The 19028-nt window shown below is 38.4% G+C and overlaps 1 protein-coding gene across 1 annotated transcript in view; it reads right to left on the reverse strand.

Annotated features, from left to right (window-relative positions):
* Positions 1-19028, reverse strand: part of KIF6 (kinesin family member 6) — a 511996-nt gene that overhangs the window by 42507 nt on the left and 450461 nt on the right. The window contains exons 17-18 of the mRNA XM_044004953.1: positions 7631-7715; positions 6140-6275 (exon numbers count right to left, since the gene is read on the reverse strand). Of these exons, the coding sequence (XP_043860888.1) occupies positions 6140-6275; positions 7631-7715 (221 nt within the window). The remainder of the gene's footprint in view (positions 1-6139; positions 6276-7630; positions 7716-19028) is intronic.

Below are 19028 nucleotides of genomic sequence, written 5' to 3' on the forward strand. Positions count from 1 at the left end.
GCCTTTGTATCCATTTTCCTCCAGCAGAATTATACTCAGTTTTGTTGGGTAAGTTATTTTTTATAGTAAGCCTTTATCTCTTGGCTTCTAGAATACTGTATTCTAAGTTCTCTCCTTCATAGTGGCAGCTTATAAATCTTGTATGGTACTGACCTTAGCTCTTTGGTACTTGAATTCTTGCTTTCTGGCTTCTTGGAGTACTTTTTTTCTTTGACTGGGAGCTCTGGATTTTTGCTATAATGCTCCTGGGAAGTTTTCATTTCAGGGTTTCTTCTAGGAGGTGATTTGTGGAAGCTTTCTATTTCTTCTTTGTTCTTGTTTCTAAGAGACCTAGGCTACTTTATAATTTCTTGAAATATGATGTCTGGACTCTTTTTAAAAAAATCATAGTTTTCAGATGGTCAATCAATAATTAAGTTATCTCTCCTAAATCTGTTTTTCAGGTCAGTTGTTTTTCCTATGAGATACCTTACATTTTCTTCTATTTTACAGCCTTTTGACATTGTTTTTTAAACATTTTGTCTCATGATGTCATCTTTTCATTTGATCCATTCTAATTTTCAGGGAGCTTATTATTTGAGCAAAGTTTTGTACCTCTCATGCCAAGTTGCTAAATTCCATTTTTAATTTTTTCTTTCATAGTTCTCCTTTCCAGTGCATTCATTTAGAAAATAATTTTTAACTCTTTAAAATCTCTTACGGTATCTCTTCTATGAATTTTAGTTAAATGTGTGCCCTAGCTATGTTTTTCTTTGAGACTTTGAGTCATTCTCTTTTTCTAGGTTTGTGTCTTTAGTGTATCCATCAACAAAATAACTCTTGGTCTGATTTTTTTTTGTTTGTTTTCTCACTTTTCTGACATACTTTCTGACTTTGGAATTTACATTTGGGCTGGGTTCTGTGCACTTCTGGAGGGAATATCTGGGTTGAACTTGTGTTCTTGTGGTTCTTCTGGTGCTGCTTTCTTGAGGTATTAAGTGCTGTGTTATTCCAGAATCTCAGGTACAGCCAGCCTGGGGACCTGCCAACTTCTAGTGCTTTCAAAGTGATTTGATGTAGGGTTCCTCTTTTGTCTGCATTTCCTGCCCTAGTTATTCTGCTGTAGGCTTCAGACTGGGCTATAGAATGGAAGCAAGATCCATGCTCAGCTCCTGGAGTTAAGATTCATGCAGCTGCCATTTCCTTCTGAATTTGCTCTTAGCCTAGGACCCATTACTACATCTCATCCTGAAAAGAAACCCTTAGGTGCCAATCTCCTCCTCACTTCCCCCCAGTTCTGTGACTAGGAACTTGGTAGTGACAGAGCTGCCAGTTGTCACCTGTTCTTATATCTTGTACAAAGTTAGGACCCTCTGTTTGGTTTTGGGTAGTAAATGTCAATGGTAGGATTTGAACTCAGGTCCTCCTATTATACAGTCAGTGCTCTTCCCACTGTATCTCTCACCTCTTTGATACCTCAAAGCATGAAGAAGTGATCCTAGACCTCCTTCACTCTTTTTTTTTGTTTTTGTTTATTTGTTTTTGTGGGGCAATGGGAGTTAAGTGACTTGCCCAGGGTCACACAGCTAGTAAGTATCAAGTGTCTGAGGCCGGATTTGAACTCAGGTACTCCTGAATCCAGGGTGGGTGCTTTATCCACTGCACCACCTAGCTGCCCTCGACCTCCTTCACTCTTTTTTTTTTTTTTTTTTTTTTTTTTTTAGTGAGGCAATTGGGGTTAAGTGACTTGCCCAGGGTCACACAGCTAGTAAGTGTTAAGTGTCTGAGGCCGGATTTGAACTCAGGTACTCCTGACTCCAGGGCCAGTGCTCTATCAACTGTGCCACCTAGCTGCCCCCCTTCCTTCACTCTTTTTTTTTTTTTTGAGGGAGCCTTGCCTGACTTTTTTTTTCTTTTTTTCTTTCTTTCTTTCTTCCTTTCTTTCTTTCTTTCTTTCTTTCTTTCTTTCTTTCTTTCTTTCTTTCTTTCTTTCTTTCTTTCTTTCTTTCTTTCTTTCTTTCTTTCTTTCTTTCTTTCTTTCTTTTTTTTTGCAGGGCAATGAGGGCTAAGTGACTTGCCCAGGGTCACACAGCTAGTAAGTGTCAAATGTCTGAGGCCGGATTTGAACTCAGGTCCTCCTGAATCCAGGGCTGGTGCTTTACCACTGCGCCATCTAGCTGCCCCCCCTCCTTCACTCTTAACATTTCTGTTTTTATGGATCTTTTTGTAGGTTTTTAAATGACCTAATAAGTGTGAAGATGCCATGCATATCTAAGAATAGGTATACTCCCATTCTCATTTAATATTCTCTAAAGGGCTATTATAAATTATATTCAGGTCCTTCACTTCTTTTTGTTTGTTTTGCTTATTTGTTGAATCAATTCACCTAGGTCTGAGAAGAGAGAAATTGAGGATCCCCACTATTAATAGAACCGACCTCTGAGGGTTTTTATGAGAATCAAATGAGATAATATTTGTAAAATGCTTAGCACTTAATAGGTGCTATATAAATGTCATATATAGTTCTTACTACTACTATTATTAATATGGTTTTAATGTTTATTTCTCCCTAAAACTCATTTAATTTTTACATTAAAAATTTAGTTGCTTTGCAATTTGGCATATGTTTAGTATTGATATTAACTCATCATCTATGGTAGCTTTCAGCAAAATAGACTTTCCCTGTTTGTTGTTGCTGAGTCATTTTCAGTTGTGTCCAACTCTTCCTGACACCTTTTTGGGATTTCTTGGTGAATATACTGGAGTGGTTTGATATTTCCTTTTCTGGCTCATTTTCAGATGAGGAACCTGAGGCAAACAGAGTTAAGCAACTTGCCCAGGGCCAAATAACTAAGTAAGTATCTGAGGCTAGATTTGAACTTAGTTTTTGACTCTAGACTCAGCATTCTATCCACTACACCACCTAGCTGCTCCTTCTTCCTTGTTTATCTCTTTTAATTAGGGCTGTTGCTTTGTCTGAGATCATGACTTCTACCACTTCCTTTTTTTTTTTTTTACTTTAACTGAAGCAAAGTAGATTCTTGTACCATTACCTGAATTTAACTCTGTGTATCTTTCTGTTTCAAGTATGTTTCCTGTAAACACCATATTGTTGGATCCTGGTTTGTGATCCTTTTCCATCTATGCTTGCTGAAAGGGACATCCTCAGTGTCTGGTAACTGCAACCTTAACACCTCATACCTCTTTGTACCTTTTTGGTTTGTTTGTTTGTTTTTTGCAGGGCATGAGGGTTAAGTGACTTGCCCAGGGTCACACAGCTAGTAAGTGTGTCAAGTGCCTGAGGCCAGATTTGAACTCAGGTTCTCCTGAATCCAGGGCTGATGCTTTATCCACTGCACCACTTAGCTGCCCCATCTTTGGTACCTTTTTACACCTTGATGACCACATCCAACTTTCTTTCCCTTATCTCAGTAACTTCTAAGCTCATCATCATCATCATCATCATCATCATCATCATCATCATCATCATTTTTGGTGGGGCAATGAGGGTTAAGTGACTTGCCCAGGGTCACACAGCTAGTAAGTGTCAAGTGTCTGAGGCTGGATTTGAACTCTGGTCCTCCTAAATCCAGGGCCAGTGCTTTATCCACTGTGCCACCTAGCTGCCCCCCTTCTGAGCTCATTATTATGCCCATTTTAAAGATGAGGAAACTGAAGCTGAAAGAGGTTAAATGGTTTGCTCAAGGTCACCCAGTTAGTAAGAGACAGATTACAAGTCAAGTCACTGGATGCCAGAGCCTGTTCACTTTCCACAATCGCACAGTTGTGTTGCCTAAAGCATCAACCTCTTCTACAATATCCCCTCTGTATAAGGCTTATTCAACAACAAATCCTCCTTCTTGAAAGCTCATATAATCTCTCTTCTTCCTCCTTCTGCTCAGACTGTACCACAGTTAGAAGAAAGCCAAATGCTATTTACAAAGGCATGGGGGGCAGCTAGGTGGCGCAGTGGATAAAGCACCAGCCCTGGATTCAGGAGGACCTGAGTTCAAATCTGGCCTCAGACACTTGACATTTACTAGCTGTGCGACCCTGGGCAAGTCACTTAACCCCCATTGCCCCGCAAAAACAACAACAACAACAACAACAAAAAACCAAAACAAAGGCATGTCTTTGGGCATGTTTATGGTTTCTTGAGAATTCTTTTTGACCTTGAACATCCAAGTGGAGAATTGTCACTTAGCAGAACAGTGAAATTCTCTGGGGAATTTGCTACTTTTTAGACTGTTCTCCTGTAGTACTCTTAAGTCTGTGGCCTACTCAAGCATTTCTTTTGTGTGGCCCTGCTCCCCTGTCATGTCCTGATATTTGTTGTACTTGAGTGTGAACCTTTCGTGAGATTTGGTGCTAGAAATTTACATCGAATGTTATGTTGGGGGTGGGTCTGGGACAAAATCCAGGGGTTGGTACTTGGGTAGGGAAGAAGGTATTACCTTTTCTGTTTTAATAGAATAAAAATGCGTTGGGAACCATTTGGCAGGGTGGCATAGAGGATAGAGTGTTTAACTTGTAGTGAAATACCCAGTTTTGCATTTTACTTCTGACATTTACTAGCTGTGTGACAGTGGACAATTACTTAACCTTTCTGAGCTTCTCCTTCCTCATCTGTAAAACTCAGAGAGTTGTTGTGAGTCTCAAATAAAATAATGTAAATAAAATGGTTCACCTACTTTAACACACTATAGAAATGTCAGTTATTATTAATAACGATTCCAGCCCCAGCTCTAGAACTGATTAGGTTTGTATTCTTGGGCAGTTAACTTCTCTGGTCCTTAATTCCTTTCACTATCAAATGAGACCGATATATCCTACCTATTTCACAGGATTTTTATGGAGATCAAATAAAAAAATGGATATGAAAAAAGAAACTTAAAAGAACTCTACAGATGACCAGTCTTTCCTACCTCTCTTTCCCCCTTCCCTTCAAATACCAACATAAAAAAGTTGTATATTGTCTGGGGTGCTGCCATAGCTTTCTACAGAGTCTTTTATTTTGGGTACAGACATTTTTAGAGCTCTATTCTAGTTTTAAGAACCCAGAATCTATCAATGGTTGGGGCTGTCTAGGGTTGCCTATTAATTTTAGAGCTTCAGACCATCATTCAAAGCTGGGCACCGAAATCAGAACCCTACATGCCAACTAGGTTGCCTCCCTGCTGTGATTCACAGGACACGAGCCACTTGTCCCAGCTTGGCTTTATGTGGTCTCTTATAAATGGTAGTACACAATCTCCCAGGGTGACTTGTTCCAGTACCTGGTTACCTGGAGTTAGGAAGACCTGAATTTGAGTCCAACACATCCTAACCTCTCGGTGATTCAGGAAACCCTCTGGTAGCAAGTTAGTATGTGTAGTGTTTGATGCATCAGCAGCCTTGGTCTGACATGAGATATGGTCTGGGCTCTCCCAGGGACTGTCTTTGGGCAAATTACCTCATCTCTCTGGGTCATTTTGCTGCATTGTAAAATCAAAAGGTTGGATGATATCTGTATTTGCTAGCTATAAGATTCTTTGCATCTGTGAAATTTACCAATTGCATGCTGACATAGTCAGAAAAATAAAACAAGACAAAACACATGAGATGCAAAGAAACTCATAGGTTGTATGTATAGACACACACATATAAATATATGTGCATATATATATATACATATCCACACATATTTATATACTTATGCAAATGCATGCCCACATTTTCACCACTCTAGTGTTTAATGCTAATATTAACTTGACAGTTAAATTTAGCATTTATGACAGTCCTAGCAATAATCACATAAGAAGTAATAGTGGCCCTGGTGATCTTCCATTTTCACACTTTTGACTTTTCTGCATATAAAACGCTTGTTAGCCACTGAAACAGTCAAGTGATTAAGTGCTAAGTTTATAAACTCATCATCATTTTAGTAGAAAAGGACTACGGCCTCTAACACAGCCCTTCACCAGGCTATGAGAACTAGGGGTCACCAAGGGGCAGGAGACTCCTCTAAGTTTGTTCTTTTCCTGGGAAGGGTCAGTTTCTCCACCTATACCCCCTGAAGTGAGGCTGAAAGCCACTGCCCCTGGAGGCTTCTCCTCCCAGCATTGCCCTGACATTTTTCTGACAAGTGGCTCAGGGGTACAGGGAGGTGGCCACAAGGTACCTGCAGGTTTGCTGCCTCTTCTATCCACCAAACTTCAAACTCCTTTTTCAGTTTCACCTTGGCTTTCTCCATTAGCAGCTGCAGGTGCTCGATTTCCACCTTTAGGCCTTTCAGGCGAGTGAACATCTTTTTGTAGCTATGGTGAAATGAAGAGGAATCATTATGTTGGCTGCATGAAAAGTCACCACCTAAGGGACATGTGTCGATGTTCATTTCACCTGTCAGATCCCAGGGGCATCTTCCAGTACAGTTTGGTGCTTCAAAAGCCGAGGTGCTCTACACACCACTGGAAGAGTTTCTGGGAAGGTTAGGGCTTTCTCTGATGTCTGATGGTCTGGGAATTCATAAAAATTATGAGCCATTGAAGCCAGACTCTGGTGGCACAAATATAGACATCAGAGGCAGTTGGTTTGAACACATGATAGAGAATGCAGGTGAGATATTTTAGTACCACAAAAGCTTCTGTGGGGAAATGTGTATGTGTGTGTATATGTGATGCATAATCTCCTCCCCAATTATATATATATTGTAATTGTTTCCCTGCCCCACTTTCTTTTTTGCTCCAGGACAGATGTTATCCATGTTAATGCATATGTAGGCATTCTGTGTATGTGTGTGTGTGTGCTAATATTACATAAAAATAAATCAGAAGCCAGCTAACAAAAGACAGGATAGACATGGGATAGATAGGTTGTCAGTCAAAATGGCTTGGAGGCAGGAGGTATGACCAAAGGAAGGCTATAACTGGGGGAAGAGAGATTGAGGAGACAACAATAGTCTGAAAAAAAGGTAAGAAAAAGAAATGACGAGAAAGACATCAGAAAGATTGTCTCAAGAGCTAAAGGGAAATAAGTAGTTCCTAAGCACTGAGCTGGGCTAAATGCCCTAGGAGAACAGACAGATGTAATTCTGGAAGTTCTGGGTGTAGGGTGCAGGGAAGAAAGCAGGAATTCTGTAGCTATTAGGGACTGTCAGGGAATGAAACTACATTGTGAATCCAGGGATTATATCTGGAATACAGCCATAAAAGGACTGTCTTCTCCTAGGACAAGGAGGCTAAGTGTTGTTGCCTAATCCGTTTGGGTATAAAACAGATTGGAACCATGAAGCCAGACTTGAGTACTAAACTGTTTGTGCAGTTCAATACAGAAGTCTGGCTTCTATGAATATGCCACATACCTGTAATTACTTATGCAGGTATGTACCTTGACATTCCTTAGTTCCTAATAATGTAACTTCTGTGTCCCAAACAGCTGACTCAAGTGTGTTCTTATGATTCACTGTGACAAAGAGGTACTACAGAATACAAGAGGAAAAGATGGCGTCATGAGGCCATTGTCAATCTCTTGATCCCAGAGGTCACTCATCTAGACAAGTGACAGACATAGGAAGCTTTTGAGAGCATCCATGATAGCTTTACCACAGAGCATGAATGCTTTTGTGTATGTGCTATGTACCATTTTGATAAAGTTTATTGTCAATTTGTGGTACCTTTTTTTTTCTTCCTCCATTTCTGAACGCAACTTCTCTTCCACTGGGTCTAATTCCTGGTCTCCTACTGCATTATCTGTAAGACCTGTCATAGCAACATATTAGTCAAGGTCAAAAGAGGAAGAAAGAAAAAAGGAAATGTCTAGCATTTAGGTTAATTCTATGTAACCAAAGTAAATTAAAGAATCCCAGGGCAGGAAAACACCATAGAGGATCATTTGACTCATTCACCAATGAGTAGATAAGCACAGGAGCCTTGGGAGAGGTAGCACCCCCCTCCCCCCCAACATGGGTCCTGCTTCTCATCCAGACCTCATTGCCATCATCCAGGGAAAGCAATGCTTGTGGAGATGGGGTCACTCATACCCACCAATTTTCAACCAACTGCCACTCAGAAGGCAGGCAAACCAGCCAAGCATCCAAAGGAAGCGGTATGGACCAAGCAAGTTAGACTGCTACTACCACCATGCTCTGTACATAATAAGCATTTAATAAATGCTTTATTCATTTTTCTGTAATAACCATAAAAATACCATGACATAGTAGTGTTGAACTTGGAATCATGAAGATGGGTTTAAATCCTGTCCCAAGCATTTGACAGTGTATGACCCTAGGCAAGCCACTAAATCTAAGCCTCAATTTCCTCATCTGCAAAATGGAGTAATCTATTTGAAAGGATTGTTTTGAGGACCAGATGAGAATATAGGTAAAGTGATTTGCAAACATATAGATGTCAGTTGTTGTTGTCGTTGTTGTTGGAACAACAACCTACTTCAGAAGAGAAAGGGATTACTTCTTAATTGGAGGATTAGAGAAACAAACTTTCATGGAAGAGATGATATTTAGGCAATTGAGCCTCATAACAATTACCTTGTTTACTAGTTATGGCCCAATATTAAATTATTCCTTATTTTTTTCAAAATAACCCACTTCCCTTTAACTTTCTTCAAAGGTTTCATTTTCTAGTCCAAGAACCATACTTGGTATCTTCTATTTTTCTTCAATATCATAAGTAGGCTAAGAAAGTCTCCATGGGACTGTGGTCAGGGTGGTTATTTCTAGATCAGAACTTGATTTTTGGAACATAGTTTACAATATTGGAATGATGGGTTCTTGGTTAGGAATGGAATAAGTTTAACAAGGACTAGTAAAATATTTCTTAAGAGTTTTTTGCAAATTGCAAATCTAATAAAATTTCTTTATAATGGAAAGGGGAAAAGAGGAAATTACCTACTTATATTCACCAAGCTTAATACCATAGGAAGTAACTGCCATGTAAAAAGAAAAAGTAGTGGTAGAAGTTTCTAGAAACTCACAAGAGTTTATGATTTATGATTTCAGATGTCTATATTCAATACACAAAGAAATTAGGTAGAGGAAGCTAGAGCTCATCATATAAAGAGGAAAATTTCACTTTATAGGTATCACTAAAACTTGTAGGATGGTACTTGACTTAGAATCTAGCTCTGGAAGAGTATAAATTATTCAAAAGGAAAAGAAAGTTGAAAGGTATAGAGCAACATTGCATATTTAAAAGACACACTCATGGGAGGAAGTCCAGGAACTAGAGGAAAAACATATGGTGGCTATCATTTGGGTAAAGATCAATGCAAGTAGAAACAGAAGTGGTATCTTGTTATTATTATTGAGACTAGGTCTTCTTATCTCACCCAGGCTGGAAGCACAGTGGCTACACAAAACCTGACCCCAATTCTGATTGGTACAGAGACTTTAACCTGCTCAGTTTTTCTGATCTAGGTTAGCTTTCCCCTCCTTGGGCAGCCTGGTGGCCCTCAGCTCCTGGAAGCTCACCATATTTGCGCTGGACTTAGTGTGGACCATAGCTCAGAAATCCTAAACTTAAGCAAACCATTGGCCTTCCCCAGTAGCAGGGATGAGAGATGTGTGCCATCATACCAAATGTGGTATTATCAAAGAAGTATATTACATGCCACCTAGAGAGAAAGGAAATAAAGAGTTTGGGAAACAGATCACAAGCATAGTATAGAGATATTCTATAGTAATGGTGGAGACTTCCATCATCTGAACACTTATTGAGCATTCCCTCTGCCAAAAGTAGAGCAGCTTTCTTGACTTTCTTAGTGATTATTTAATTCCCCATGTAAAAAAAATTACATAGCAGATAGCAGAGTACATCCAAAACAATTGAGAATGATATAGGGAATACAAGGTCCCACTGTGCTTACTTTTTTTTGTGCTTACTTTTTGAACTTTTCTTTTTTTATTTAACAAGGACTAATTTTCTCCCCCTCTTATCTCTAACACATTGAAAAAGAAAAAAGAAAAGAAAAACCACACAATATGCATAGTCAACCACAACAAATTCCCTTAATGACCATGTCTAAAAATGCTATGTCTTATTCTATATCTTGAGGCAATCACTTCTCTTTCAGGAGGTAGGTAGTGTTAAGGGCTAAAAATCTAGCTAGTCTGTCTAAAATATCTAATGAGTGGTTGCCAATAAATTATAAGCTTTAGCAAGAGTTAGACTTTTAAGCATTTATTAAGGAGAATAAGAATTTGGTAAAGAGAGAGAAAGGCCTAGATTCCTATCTATTAAAGGGAGAGCGCATTTCTAGCTCCCTTCTCCACCAGAGTCCAGAGGAAAGAGCCCCAGAGCGAGTGCCAGTCTCTTCCTTCCTCCTCCCACTAGCCCGCGTCACTTCCTGACGCCAAAGAAAAGACTCCTGGTCTTGCCCTCAAAGACCTTCGCTTCATGGGTGGAACTCTTCTACAGTAAGTCTCCAGCAGGTGGCGTCATTCCAATTGTTACAGTTGCATGCTGCATCATTGGTCCTCTGGAATTGTGGATGGTCACTGAATTGATCAGCATTCTCAAGTCTTTCAAAGCTGTTCATCTTTACAATACTATTATTATATAAATTATTCTCCTGATTCTGCTTATGCCACTCTGTGTAAGCTCTTATAAGTCTTCCCAGATTTCCCTGAAATAGTCCTTTTTATCATTTTTATGGTAGAATGCTATTCTACTAGATTCAAAACCTTTGATCATTTATCAATTGGGGAATGTTTTTTATTCTTATTCATTTAAGTCAATTTACCACATTATCTCAGAAATGACTTTTTTTCAGAGAAACTTGATTCAAAATTTCCCCCTCTAGTTATGCTTTCCCTTTTAATTTTTACCATATTAATTTTATGCAAAAGTTTTTCAATTTTATGTAATCAAAGTTATCCATTAATCTTCTCTATCTTTCATTTATTCATGAACATTCCCTCTGTCCATAGCTGTGAAGGGCAATTTCTCCCCTGCTTCTCTCATTTGTTTCTGATGTGACCTTTTATATCTAAATCATTAAGGTTATCTTGGTATATGGTGTGAACTGCTGGTCCAAATCTAATTTCTGCCAGCAGTTTTGTCAAATAGTATGAGTCCCTACTCCATTATTTGGGGTCCTTGAGTTCATTACATGCTAGACTTCTATGTTTGTTTACATCTGTCTGCTTCTTTTGCACCTAATTTATTGTACTGAGAATGCTTCATTATCTAACAAATTCTTTTCTCCTTTAATAACAGTAAAGGTACCATATAATATTATTGTCTCTAAAATGCTAAATTATGAAGTAGAAATTCCACAAAAGAAAACAAAAAAGGGAAGGGTACTTAGAGTAGACCAAGGTGAAAACTTAGAGGGTATCAAAGAATCTTGGTTATCAAGGTATCTGAAATAGGAGAGAATATAAAATGCTTGGAAAAAAATTTTGGACTCTTATTTTGAAAAAAAGAAAGGCAAACAAGAGAACACGAATTACTACTGATCCATATCCCTGGTCCTTGCTACAAACCTTTTAAAGACTACACACACACACACACACACACACACACACACACACACACACACACACACACACACAGAGGAAAAGCTTCTTGAAGGTTTGAAAAGGGAACAGGAAAAAGTGTGCAAACAACAATCTATAGCGACTCATTTCTTTACACAGTCATCACACAATTGAATGGTGCTTCTTATTTGTTGCTATAAAAAAGTGTCTAGCATGGTCCACCTAGCATAAAGTAGTTATGTAAGAAATGATTATTGCTTGATTTGATTTGGCAGATCAAAATATCACCTTAAAGGCTCTCCCAAAAAGATGACTCCCATGTATATATGTCAAAATCACACAGAATTCCTTGAAAGATGTAGCAACAGAGATAGCTTTGTTCTATGAGCTGTGATTATTAGTATAATTTGAGACATTAAAAGGAGATGTATTCTTGTCAAAGGTGTACATCGACACCATTGAGGATGCCTGGTGAAGAGTACAAATGGAGGGGAGATTCCATATGTTGAGGTCCTCCAGATGTTTTTATTTGTTAATGACATTTTTGCAGACATATATAGTAAGCCTTAGGACACTGAAGAAAGAATCTCTTAAATAAGATTTATAATCCTTCAAAGGAGTCTGGTTTAAGCATCTACATGGGTAAAACCAAGTGGATGAAAAATGCCTACACTTCAGACAATGAAAAGCTATTATCTAGAAAATCCATAGAGTTGGTTCATCAGGATGTATATCTTGGTGGACTTGAATGCCTTTTGAAATTGCATAGTGTACTTAATAACTCCAAGCTTCTTAAAAATAAAGGCTAAATCTTTCAACAACAATTTTCTTCCAATGATTTTCTAGGCCATGAAATACTATAGTCTTTTTTTTTTTTTTTTTTAGTGAGGCAATTGGGGTTAAGTGACTTGCCCAGAGTCACACAGCTAGTAAGTGTTAAGTGTCTGAGGCTGGATTTGAACTCAGGTACTCCTGACTCCAGGGCCGGTGCTCTATCCATTGCACCATCTAGCTGCCCCTATAGTCTTTAAAGAATTAAAGTTGTTGGTCAACCAAAGAGTAATGGAGATATGCATGGTGGGTATGAATAGCTTATAACATTACCAACAAAATTATGGACCGATTTCCCCAATGAATATCAATGCAAGAATTTTAAATAAAATATTAGCAAAGAGATTACAACAATATATCACAAGGATCATACACTATGACCAGGTAGGATTTATATCAGGAATGTAGGGCTGATTAAATATTAGGAAAACAGCATAACTGACCATATCAATAACAAAACAAACAGAAATCAAATCTCAGTAAATGCAGAAAAAGCCTTTGACAAATACAGCACCCATTCCTATTAAAAACACTACAGAGCATAGAAATAAATGGTGCTTATCTTAAAATGACATGTAGTATTTAACTAAAACTAAATGTAAGCATTATCTGTAATGGGGATATGCTAGAAGCCTTCCCGGTACAATCAGAGGTAAAGCAAGGATACCTATTACCACCTCTATTATTTAATATTATACTAGAAATTTTAGCTATAGCAATAAGAAAAATAAATTAAAGGAATTAGAATAGGCAATGAGGAAACAAAACTACCACTCTTTGTAGACAATATGATGTTATACTTAGAAAATCTTAGAGGATCAACTAAAAAACTACTTGAATTTATTAACAACTTTTGCAAAGTTGCCAGATATAAAATCTTTTTTTTAAATAAGCATTTTATTTAAAGTTTTTAGCTCTAAGTTTTATCCTTCCTTCCCCTCTCCCTTAGGTGGTAAGCAATCAGATATGTTATACATGTGTAATTATGTAAAACATTACCATATTAGTAATTACATATAAGAAAACTTGAATAAAAGGAACAAATGAAAGAAAGTGAAAAATTGTATGCTTCAGTCTGTGTTCAGTCTGTGTTCAATCAATTTCAGTTCTTTCTTTGGAGGTGGATATTATGCTTGATCATTAGTCCTTTGGGATTGTCAAACAATATTGCTGTCATCGTGCACAATGTTCTCCTGATTCTGCTCATTTCACTGTATCAGTACATACAAGAATTTCTAGGCCTTTCTGAAATCATCCTACTTGTCATTTCTTATAGCACAATGATTTTACATCACCATCATATTCCACAGCTTATTTAGTCATTCCCCAATTGATGGGCATTCCTTTGATTTCCAATTCTTAGCTACCACAAAAAGAGCTGCTATAAATAAGTTTGTACAAATAGGTATTTTTTCTCTTTTTGGGGATGTCTTTCAGATATAAACCTAGCAGTGGTATTGCTGGATCAAAGGGTATGCACAGTATGCCCTTCAGGCATAGTTCCAAATTTTTCTCTAGAATGGTGGGATAGGTTCAAAACTCCCCCAATTGTGGATTAGTGTCCCAGTTTTCCCACATCTCCAACATCCAACATTTTCTTTTTTTGTTATATTTGTCACTCTGATATGTGTAAGAAACTCACATAAATCTTAAGCGTTTTTATATATTACCAACAAAGTCCATCAGAAACAGATAGAAACATTCCATTTAAAATAACTGAAGACAATATAAAATACTTGGGAGTCTACCTGTTAAGACAAACCCAGGAACTATATGAACATAACTATAAAGCACTAAAGTCATATCTGAACACCTGGAAAAATATTGCTCATGGAGAGGCTGAGCAAATGTAATAAAAATGAGAATCCTGCCTAAATTATCTATTTATTTAGTGCTATAACAAACTTTCAAAAATATTTTATATATTTAGATAGCAAATATTTGGCCTTTGATCCAGCAATACCTCTGCTAGGTTTATATCCCAAAGACATCCAAAAAAGAGAAAAGGACCTATTTGTACAAAAATATTTATAACAACTCCTTTTGTGGTGACTAAGAATTGGAAATCAAAGGGATGCCCATCAAGTGAGGAATAACTAAACAAGCTATGGTATATGATTGTAATGGAATATTATTGTGCTATAAGAAATAACAAGCAGTATGATTTCAGAAAAACCTGGAAAGACTTACATGAACTGATGTATATAGTGAAGTGAACAGAACCAGGAGAATGTTATAGAAAGCAAGAGCAATATTATTTGATGAAGAACTGTGAATGACTTAGCTATTTTCAGCAATACCATGATCAAAGACAATTCCAAAAGATTAATGATGAAGCATACTATCTGCCTCTGGAGAAAGAATTGATATTGATTCAACACAGACTGAAGCATGCTATTTTTCACTTTATTTCTTTCATTTTTTAAAATTTTATTCAGGTTTTATACAAAATGACAAATATGGAAATGTTTTACATAATTGTACATGTATGACCTATATCTCATTATCACCAGGAAGGGGGAGGGGAAGGAGGGAGAGAGAGAGAGGGAGTAGGATAGAATTTGGAACTCAAAACTTTAAATAAAAATGTTAATTAAAAAAAAGAATGCTAGAGGAAGAGTCCTAACACAGTAGATTTGTGGGAGGACACAGACCAGGATCACACAGGATATGAAGGTATAGATGGATTGCGGTATGTCCCCTTTAGAAGCAGGATCCACATTAGAAATTGTTATTGTGATGATATAGGGCTGTAAATCACAATCTCAGAGAAATCAAATTTGCAAGTCACCTAAAGTACCATAAAAGAGACCCATAGGATGATAGGAGATTCTAGATCTAAAGCTCGAGAGACCTTACAAACCATCTAGTCCAACCCCTTTATCCAACACAGAGGTAGGTCTAAGGAGGCTGTGACTTGTCCAAGTCAGTTTCAGAGACAGGAGTTGAACCCAAAGTCCTTAGAATCCAGAGTGAGTTCTCTTTCTACTGGACCTCGGCTGCTTCTCAGGGGACATAAGGCGCCTTGCAGCATATTAAAAATAATGACAGGGGGCAGCTAGGTGGCGCAGTGGATAGAGCACTGGCCCTGGATTCAGGAGGATCTAAGTTCAAATCCGGCCTCAGACACTTGACATTTACTAACTGTGTGATCCTGGGCAAGTACCTTAACTGTTATTGTCCCCCCCAAATATAGATAGATAGATATAGATTAAAAAAAATGACAAAGCAGTCTAAGATAACAATAGAAAAGGAGGTCTGTGTTGAGTCTGTACCATTGGAGGAAGTGACCATGTCAGTGAGATTACAGATGCATTGAGATAAACAGGTGCACATGTGAGTATCTATCTAATATGTTGAAGGAAACTTCCTAACCTGATGATAGGGTTTTTATGCATACAATTCCTTCCCTCCAAATAGCTCACAGCACTTCAATATGACTAATAATAATAACGTCCCATATTTTCCTAATGCAGTACCATTTTCAAAATGTATCTATGCAAGTAGTTAACAAATCCTGATTTAGTGTCCCCTTTGTTCAAGGCTGGGTGTTGTGGAAACCTCAAAGGAGACTATGGCATGGTTGCTTCCCTCAAGGAGCTTACAGATTAGTAGGGAACATTATGTGCATACATAAATAATAACATGATCTAAGGTGAAAATGTCAAAAAAGAAAGGAACAGAACACAATGGTAGTTCATGGAAAAAAGAGATGACTCCTAAGGGGGCAGCTAGGTGGCGCAATGGATAGAGCACCGGTCCTGGATTTAGGAGAACTTGAGTTCAAATCCAGCCTCAGACACTTGACACTTACTAGCTGTGTGACCCTGGGCAAGTCACTTAACCCTCACTGCCCCACAAAAAAAAAAAAAAAGAAAAGAAAAAAAAGTAATTTGGAACTTCTCAATTTGGAACTATATTTCCATATGGTGACTAGAATCATTAAACTGCATACCCTTTGACACTAGGCATTTTCTTCACGAAGGTCAAAGATGAAGGGAAAGGACCTTTATTTACAAAAACTTTTAAAGGCAGCTCTTTTTTGTGGCAAAAAAAATTGGAAAAAGATTGAGTGCTCATCAACTGAGGAATGGCTGTACAAATTATGATATACAAGTATAATGGAATATTATTGTGTCACAAAAATGACAAAATGCACAGATTCAGAGAAACCTAGGAAGATGTATGAACTGATGGAGAGTGAAGTGAGCAAAACAAGGGAAACATTTCTATGAGAACTACAACAACCATGAAAGACTTCAAGACTCCAAAAGACTGATGATCAAGTATACATCCCTTATTTTGACAGAGAGCTGATGGAATAGAGATGCAGAATGAGACATCCGTTTTCAGGCAGGACCAGCATGTGGATTTGTTTTATATGACTATATTTGTTACAAGGGTGAGCTTTTTTGTTGGGCAGGGAGTATAACGATAGTGATACCATCATAGCCAGAAAAGAGGAGAAAATTGAGCAAGGGACATGGACAAGCAGGCTAATATTGGAACTATGATGTTAAATTTGAAATAAGTCAAGATTTAGAAAAAAAATCCAAGCTCTATGTAGTAGAGATTCATGATTTCATATATACAGTCCCTTTTCTCTGTTTTCTCAGTTCTTTGAATGGAGAATTGTTCATGCTTGCTCATGTTTACCAAATTCAGAATAACATAGACTCCCCTTCTGCCTCATTCTCCCTACTCACACTAGTAAATTGGGTTTCCAGTGGGCAGCTGATCTGTTTTTCAGCTTTAGGTTCCAAGGATAATCCTGATGGATTTGTGACTTCTAGTATCTCTCATGAGCCCTTATTGTTATGTTTCTCATTGATTATCAGTTATCAATTAGCCAGCCAGAGTGAATTGGCTTTTTTTTGGTGAGGTAATTGGGGTTAAGTGACTTGCCCAGGGTCACACAGCTAGTAAGTGTCAAGGGTCTGAGGTCAAATTTGAACTCAGGTCCTCCTGAATCCAGGGCCGGTGATCTATCCACTGCGCTACCTAGCTGCCCCGTGAATTGGCTTTTAAAAACAAAATTTTACTAAGGTTGTAAAGCTAATAAAAACATTCCCACCCCACAAAGTCTGGGGCACACTCTTAAACTAAGAATAGCATAGACAGCAAAAGGCTAACTCACAACTCCTGGTTGGATGGAAGTCCTTTTTTCCCTTTGTACATGGGCCCTATGGGTTAAGACCCTTGTATAATCTGGAAGCTGCACCTCTCTCTATGTGTCTACTTTGTCTTCCCTCAGCTCCTGGTCAAATACATTGTATGTTACTGATTCACTCTCTCCACATGATCAGTGGAACAGGAGGAGGAGGGGGAGTGTGACACTTCCTCTGGGTTCACTGCAGCCCCCTCCCCCTCCCGCCATCACAAGGCACACTGGAAACTTGACTCCAGATGCATTTGCTGGAATGCTTCTGATCGATTCTCCTCCTCTGATAAACACAGGCAGAAAGGTGTACCCAATTTTTTCAACCCATCTTAATACATTGCATCATATCATTCAAGGGCTGGAAGCACTTCACTCCTTCCAAAAATGATTAACTAGGTTGTTCACACCTAGTTTATGCCTTTGATTAATTGATTCAATAGAGATGCCTAAAATTTATTCATGTTTCATTTGTAACTCTGATTGATAGATTGGTTCTGTAACTCAATCAAAGAGCCTTTCTAACCTAATAAAGGTTTCAAGGCTAGAAGTGTGGGACAAATAAAGGAAAAAAAATCTTAACCCCCCCCCCCACACACACACCTGGGCTGGAAATCTTGGGTATCGATAGTAAAGGTATGATGTTAATCCCTAAGACATAGCTGACTTTGGTCACTAAAGAAAACATCTATCCGTCCTTGTTAAATGCATTCCACATCTATTGGGAAGGCAGCCTATTTCAAATTCTGATACTGTCTTAGTTTGGCAGCCTCCTTTGAATGGAAGTAAGAACTAGAAACTCAAATGGAATAGAAGAAAAGGGAGAGGAAGCACCAAAGGAGAGAACAATAACCAAAGGGCATTTACAACATGTAGGTTCTCTCCTAACTAGGACGTTAGCCAAGAACATAAACTCTGCGTCACCCTGTCAAGAGGTGAAGGGAGTGAGCCCTATATTCCATGATGGGGTTTTGGCTGGAACAAGAGGGGCAGTCGTGACCCTGCCTGACTTGTCAGTTCACACTGTTAATCTGCGGGGGTAGCAGACACCAGTTTAATCAAAACCAAGAAGGAAAAAGTATTTCATTTCAGCAGTGTTTCTGAAGGTCACATGGAGAAAGCACTGAAAATACCAACAGAACTGGGAATCCCAGGGGAAGCTTAACCTCGGCCTGGGGTTCCAGACCCTGTAGTTTCAATTTTATGCTTTAGGGACAGAGAATATTATTAGACAAGAGGTGACAGCTTCTCACCCCAGAGGCTGACTGTGGGGACTCAGGTGCTGGACACCAAAGTAGACAGACTTGCTTCCTTTCTGTTCTGCTTTCAAGGCAAAGAGCTTGATGCCCCCTAAATTCTTTTTCACAGTTTGCTGATCCCTGAAATATGATGAGAGTTTTTATCTTTCTATCTCAAAGTTTTATGTACAAATACTCCTGGGGAGAGGTAACATGTTTAGCTCTTTACAGGTAGCTAAAGGTTGTGATGGGGAAAAGGGGAGAAACCACAGACCCCTGGAAGGAGAGGGGGCATCATTGTGAGGAAAAGGGCCTGGGGGGAGGAGGCACCAAAGACAAATTTCACCTA

Source organism: Dromiciops gliroides, chromosome 4 (assembly GCF_019393635.1).
Source record: "Dromiciops gliroides isolate mDroGli1 chromosome 4, mDroGli1.pri, whole genome shotgun sequence".
Taxonomy (NCBI): Eukaryota; Metazoa; Chordata; class Mammalia; order Microbiotheria; family Microbiotheriidae; genus Dromiciops; species Dromiciops gliroides.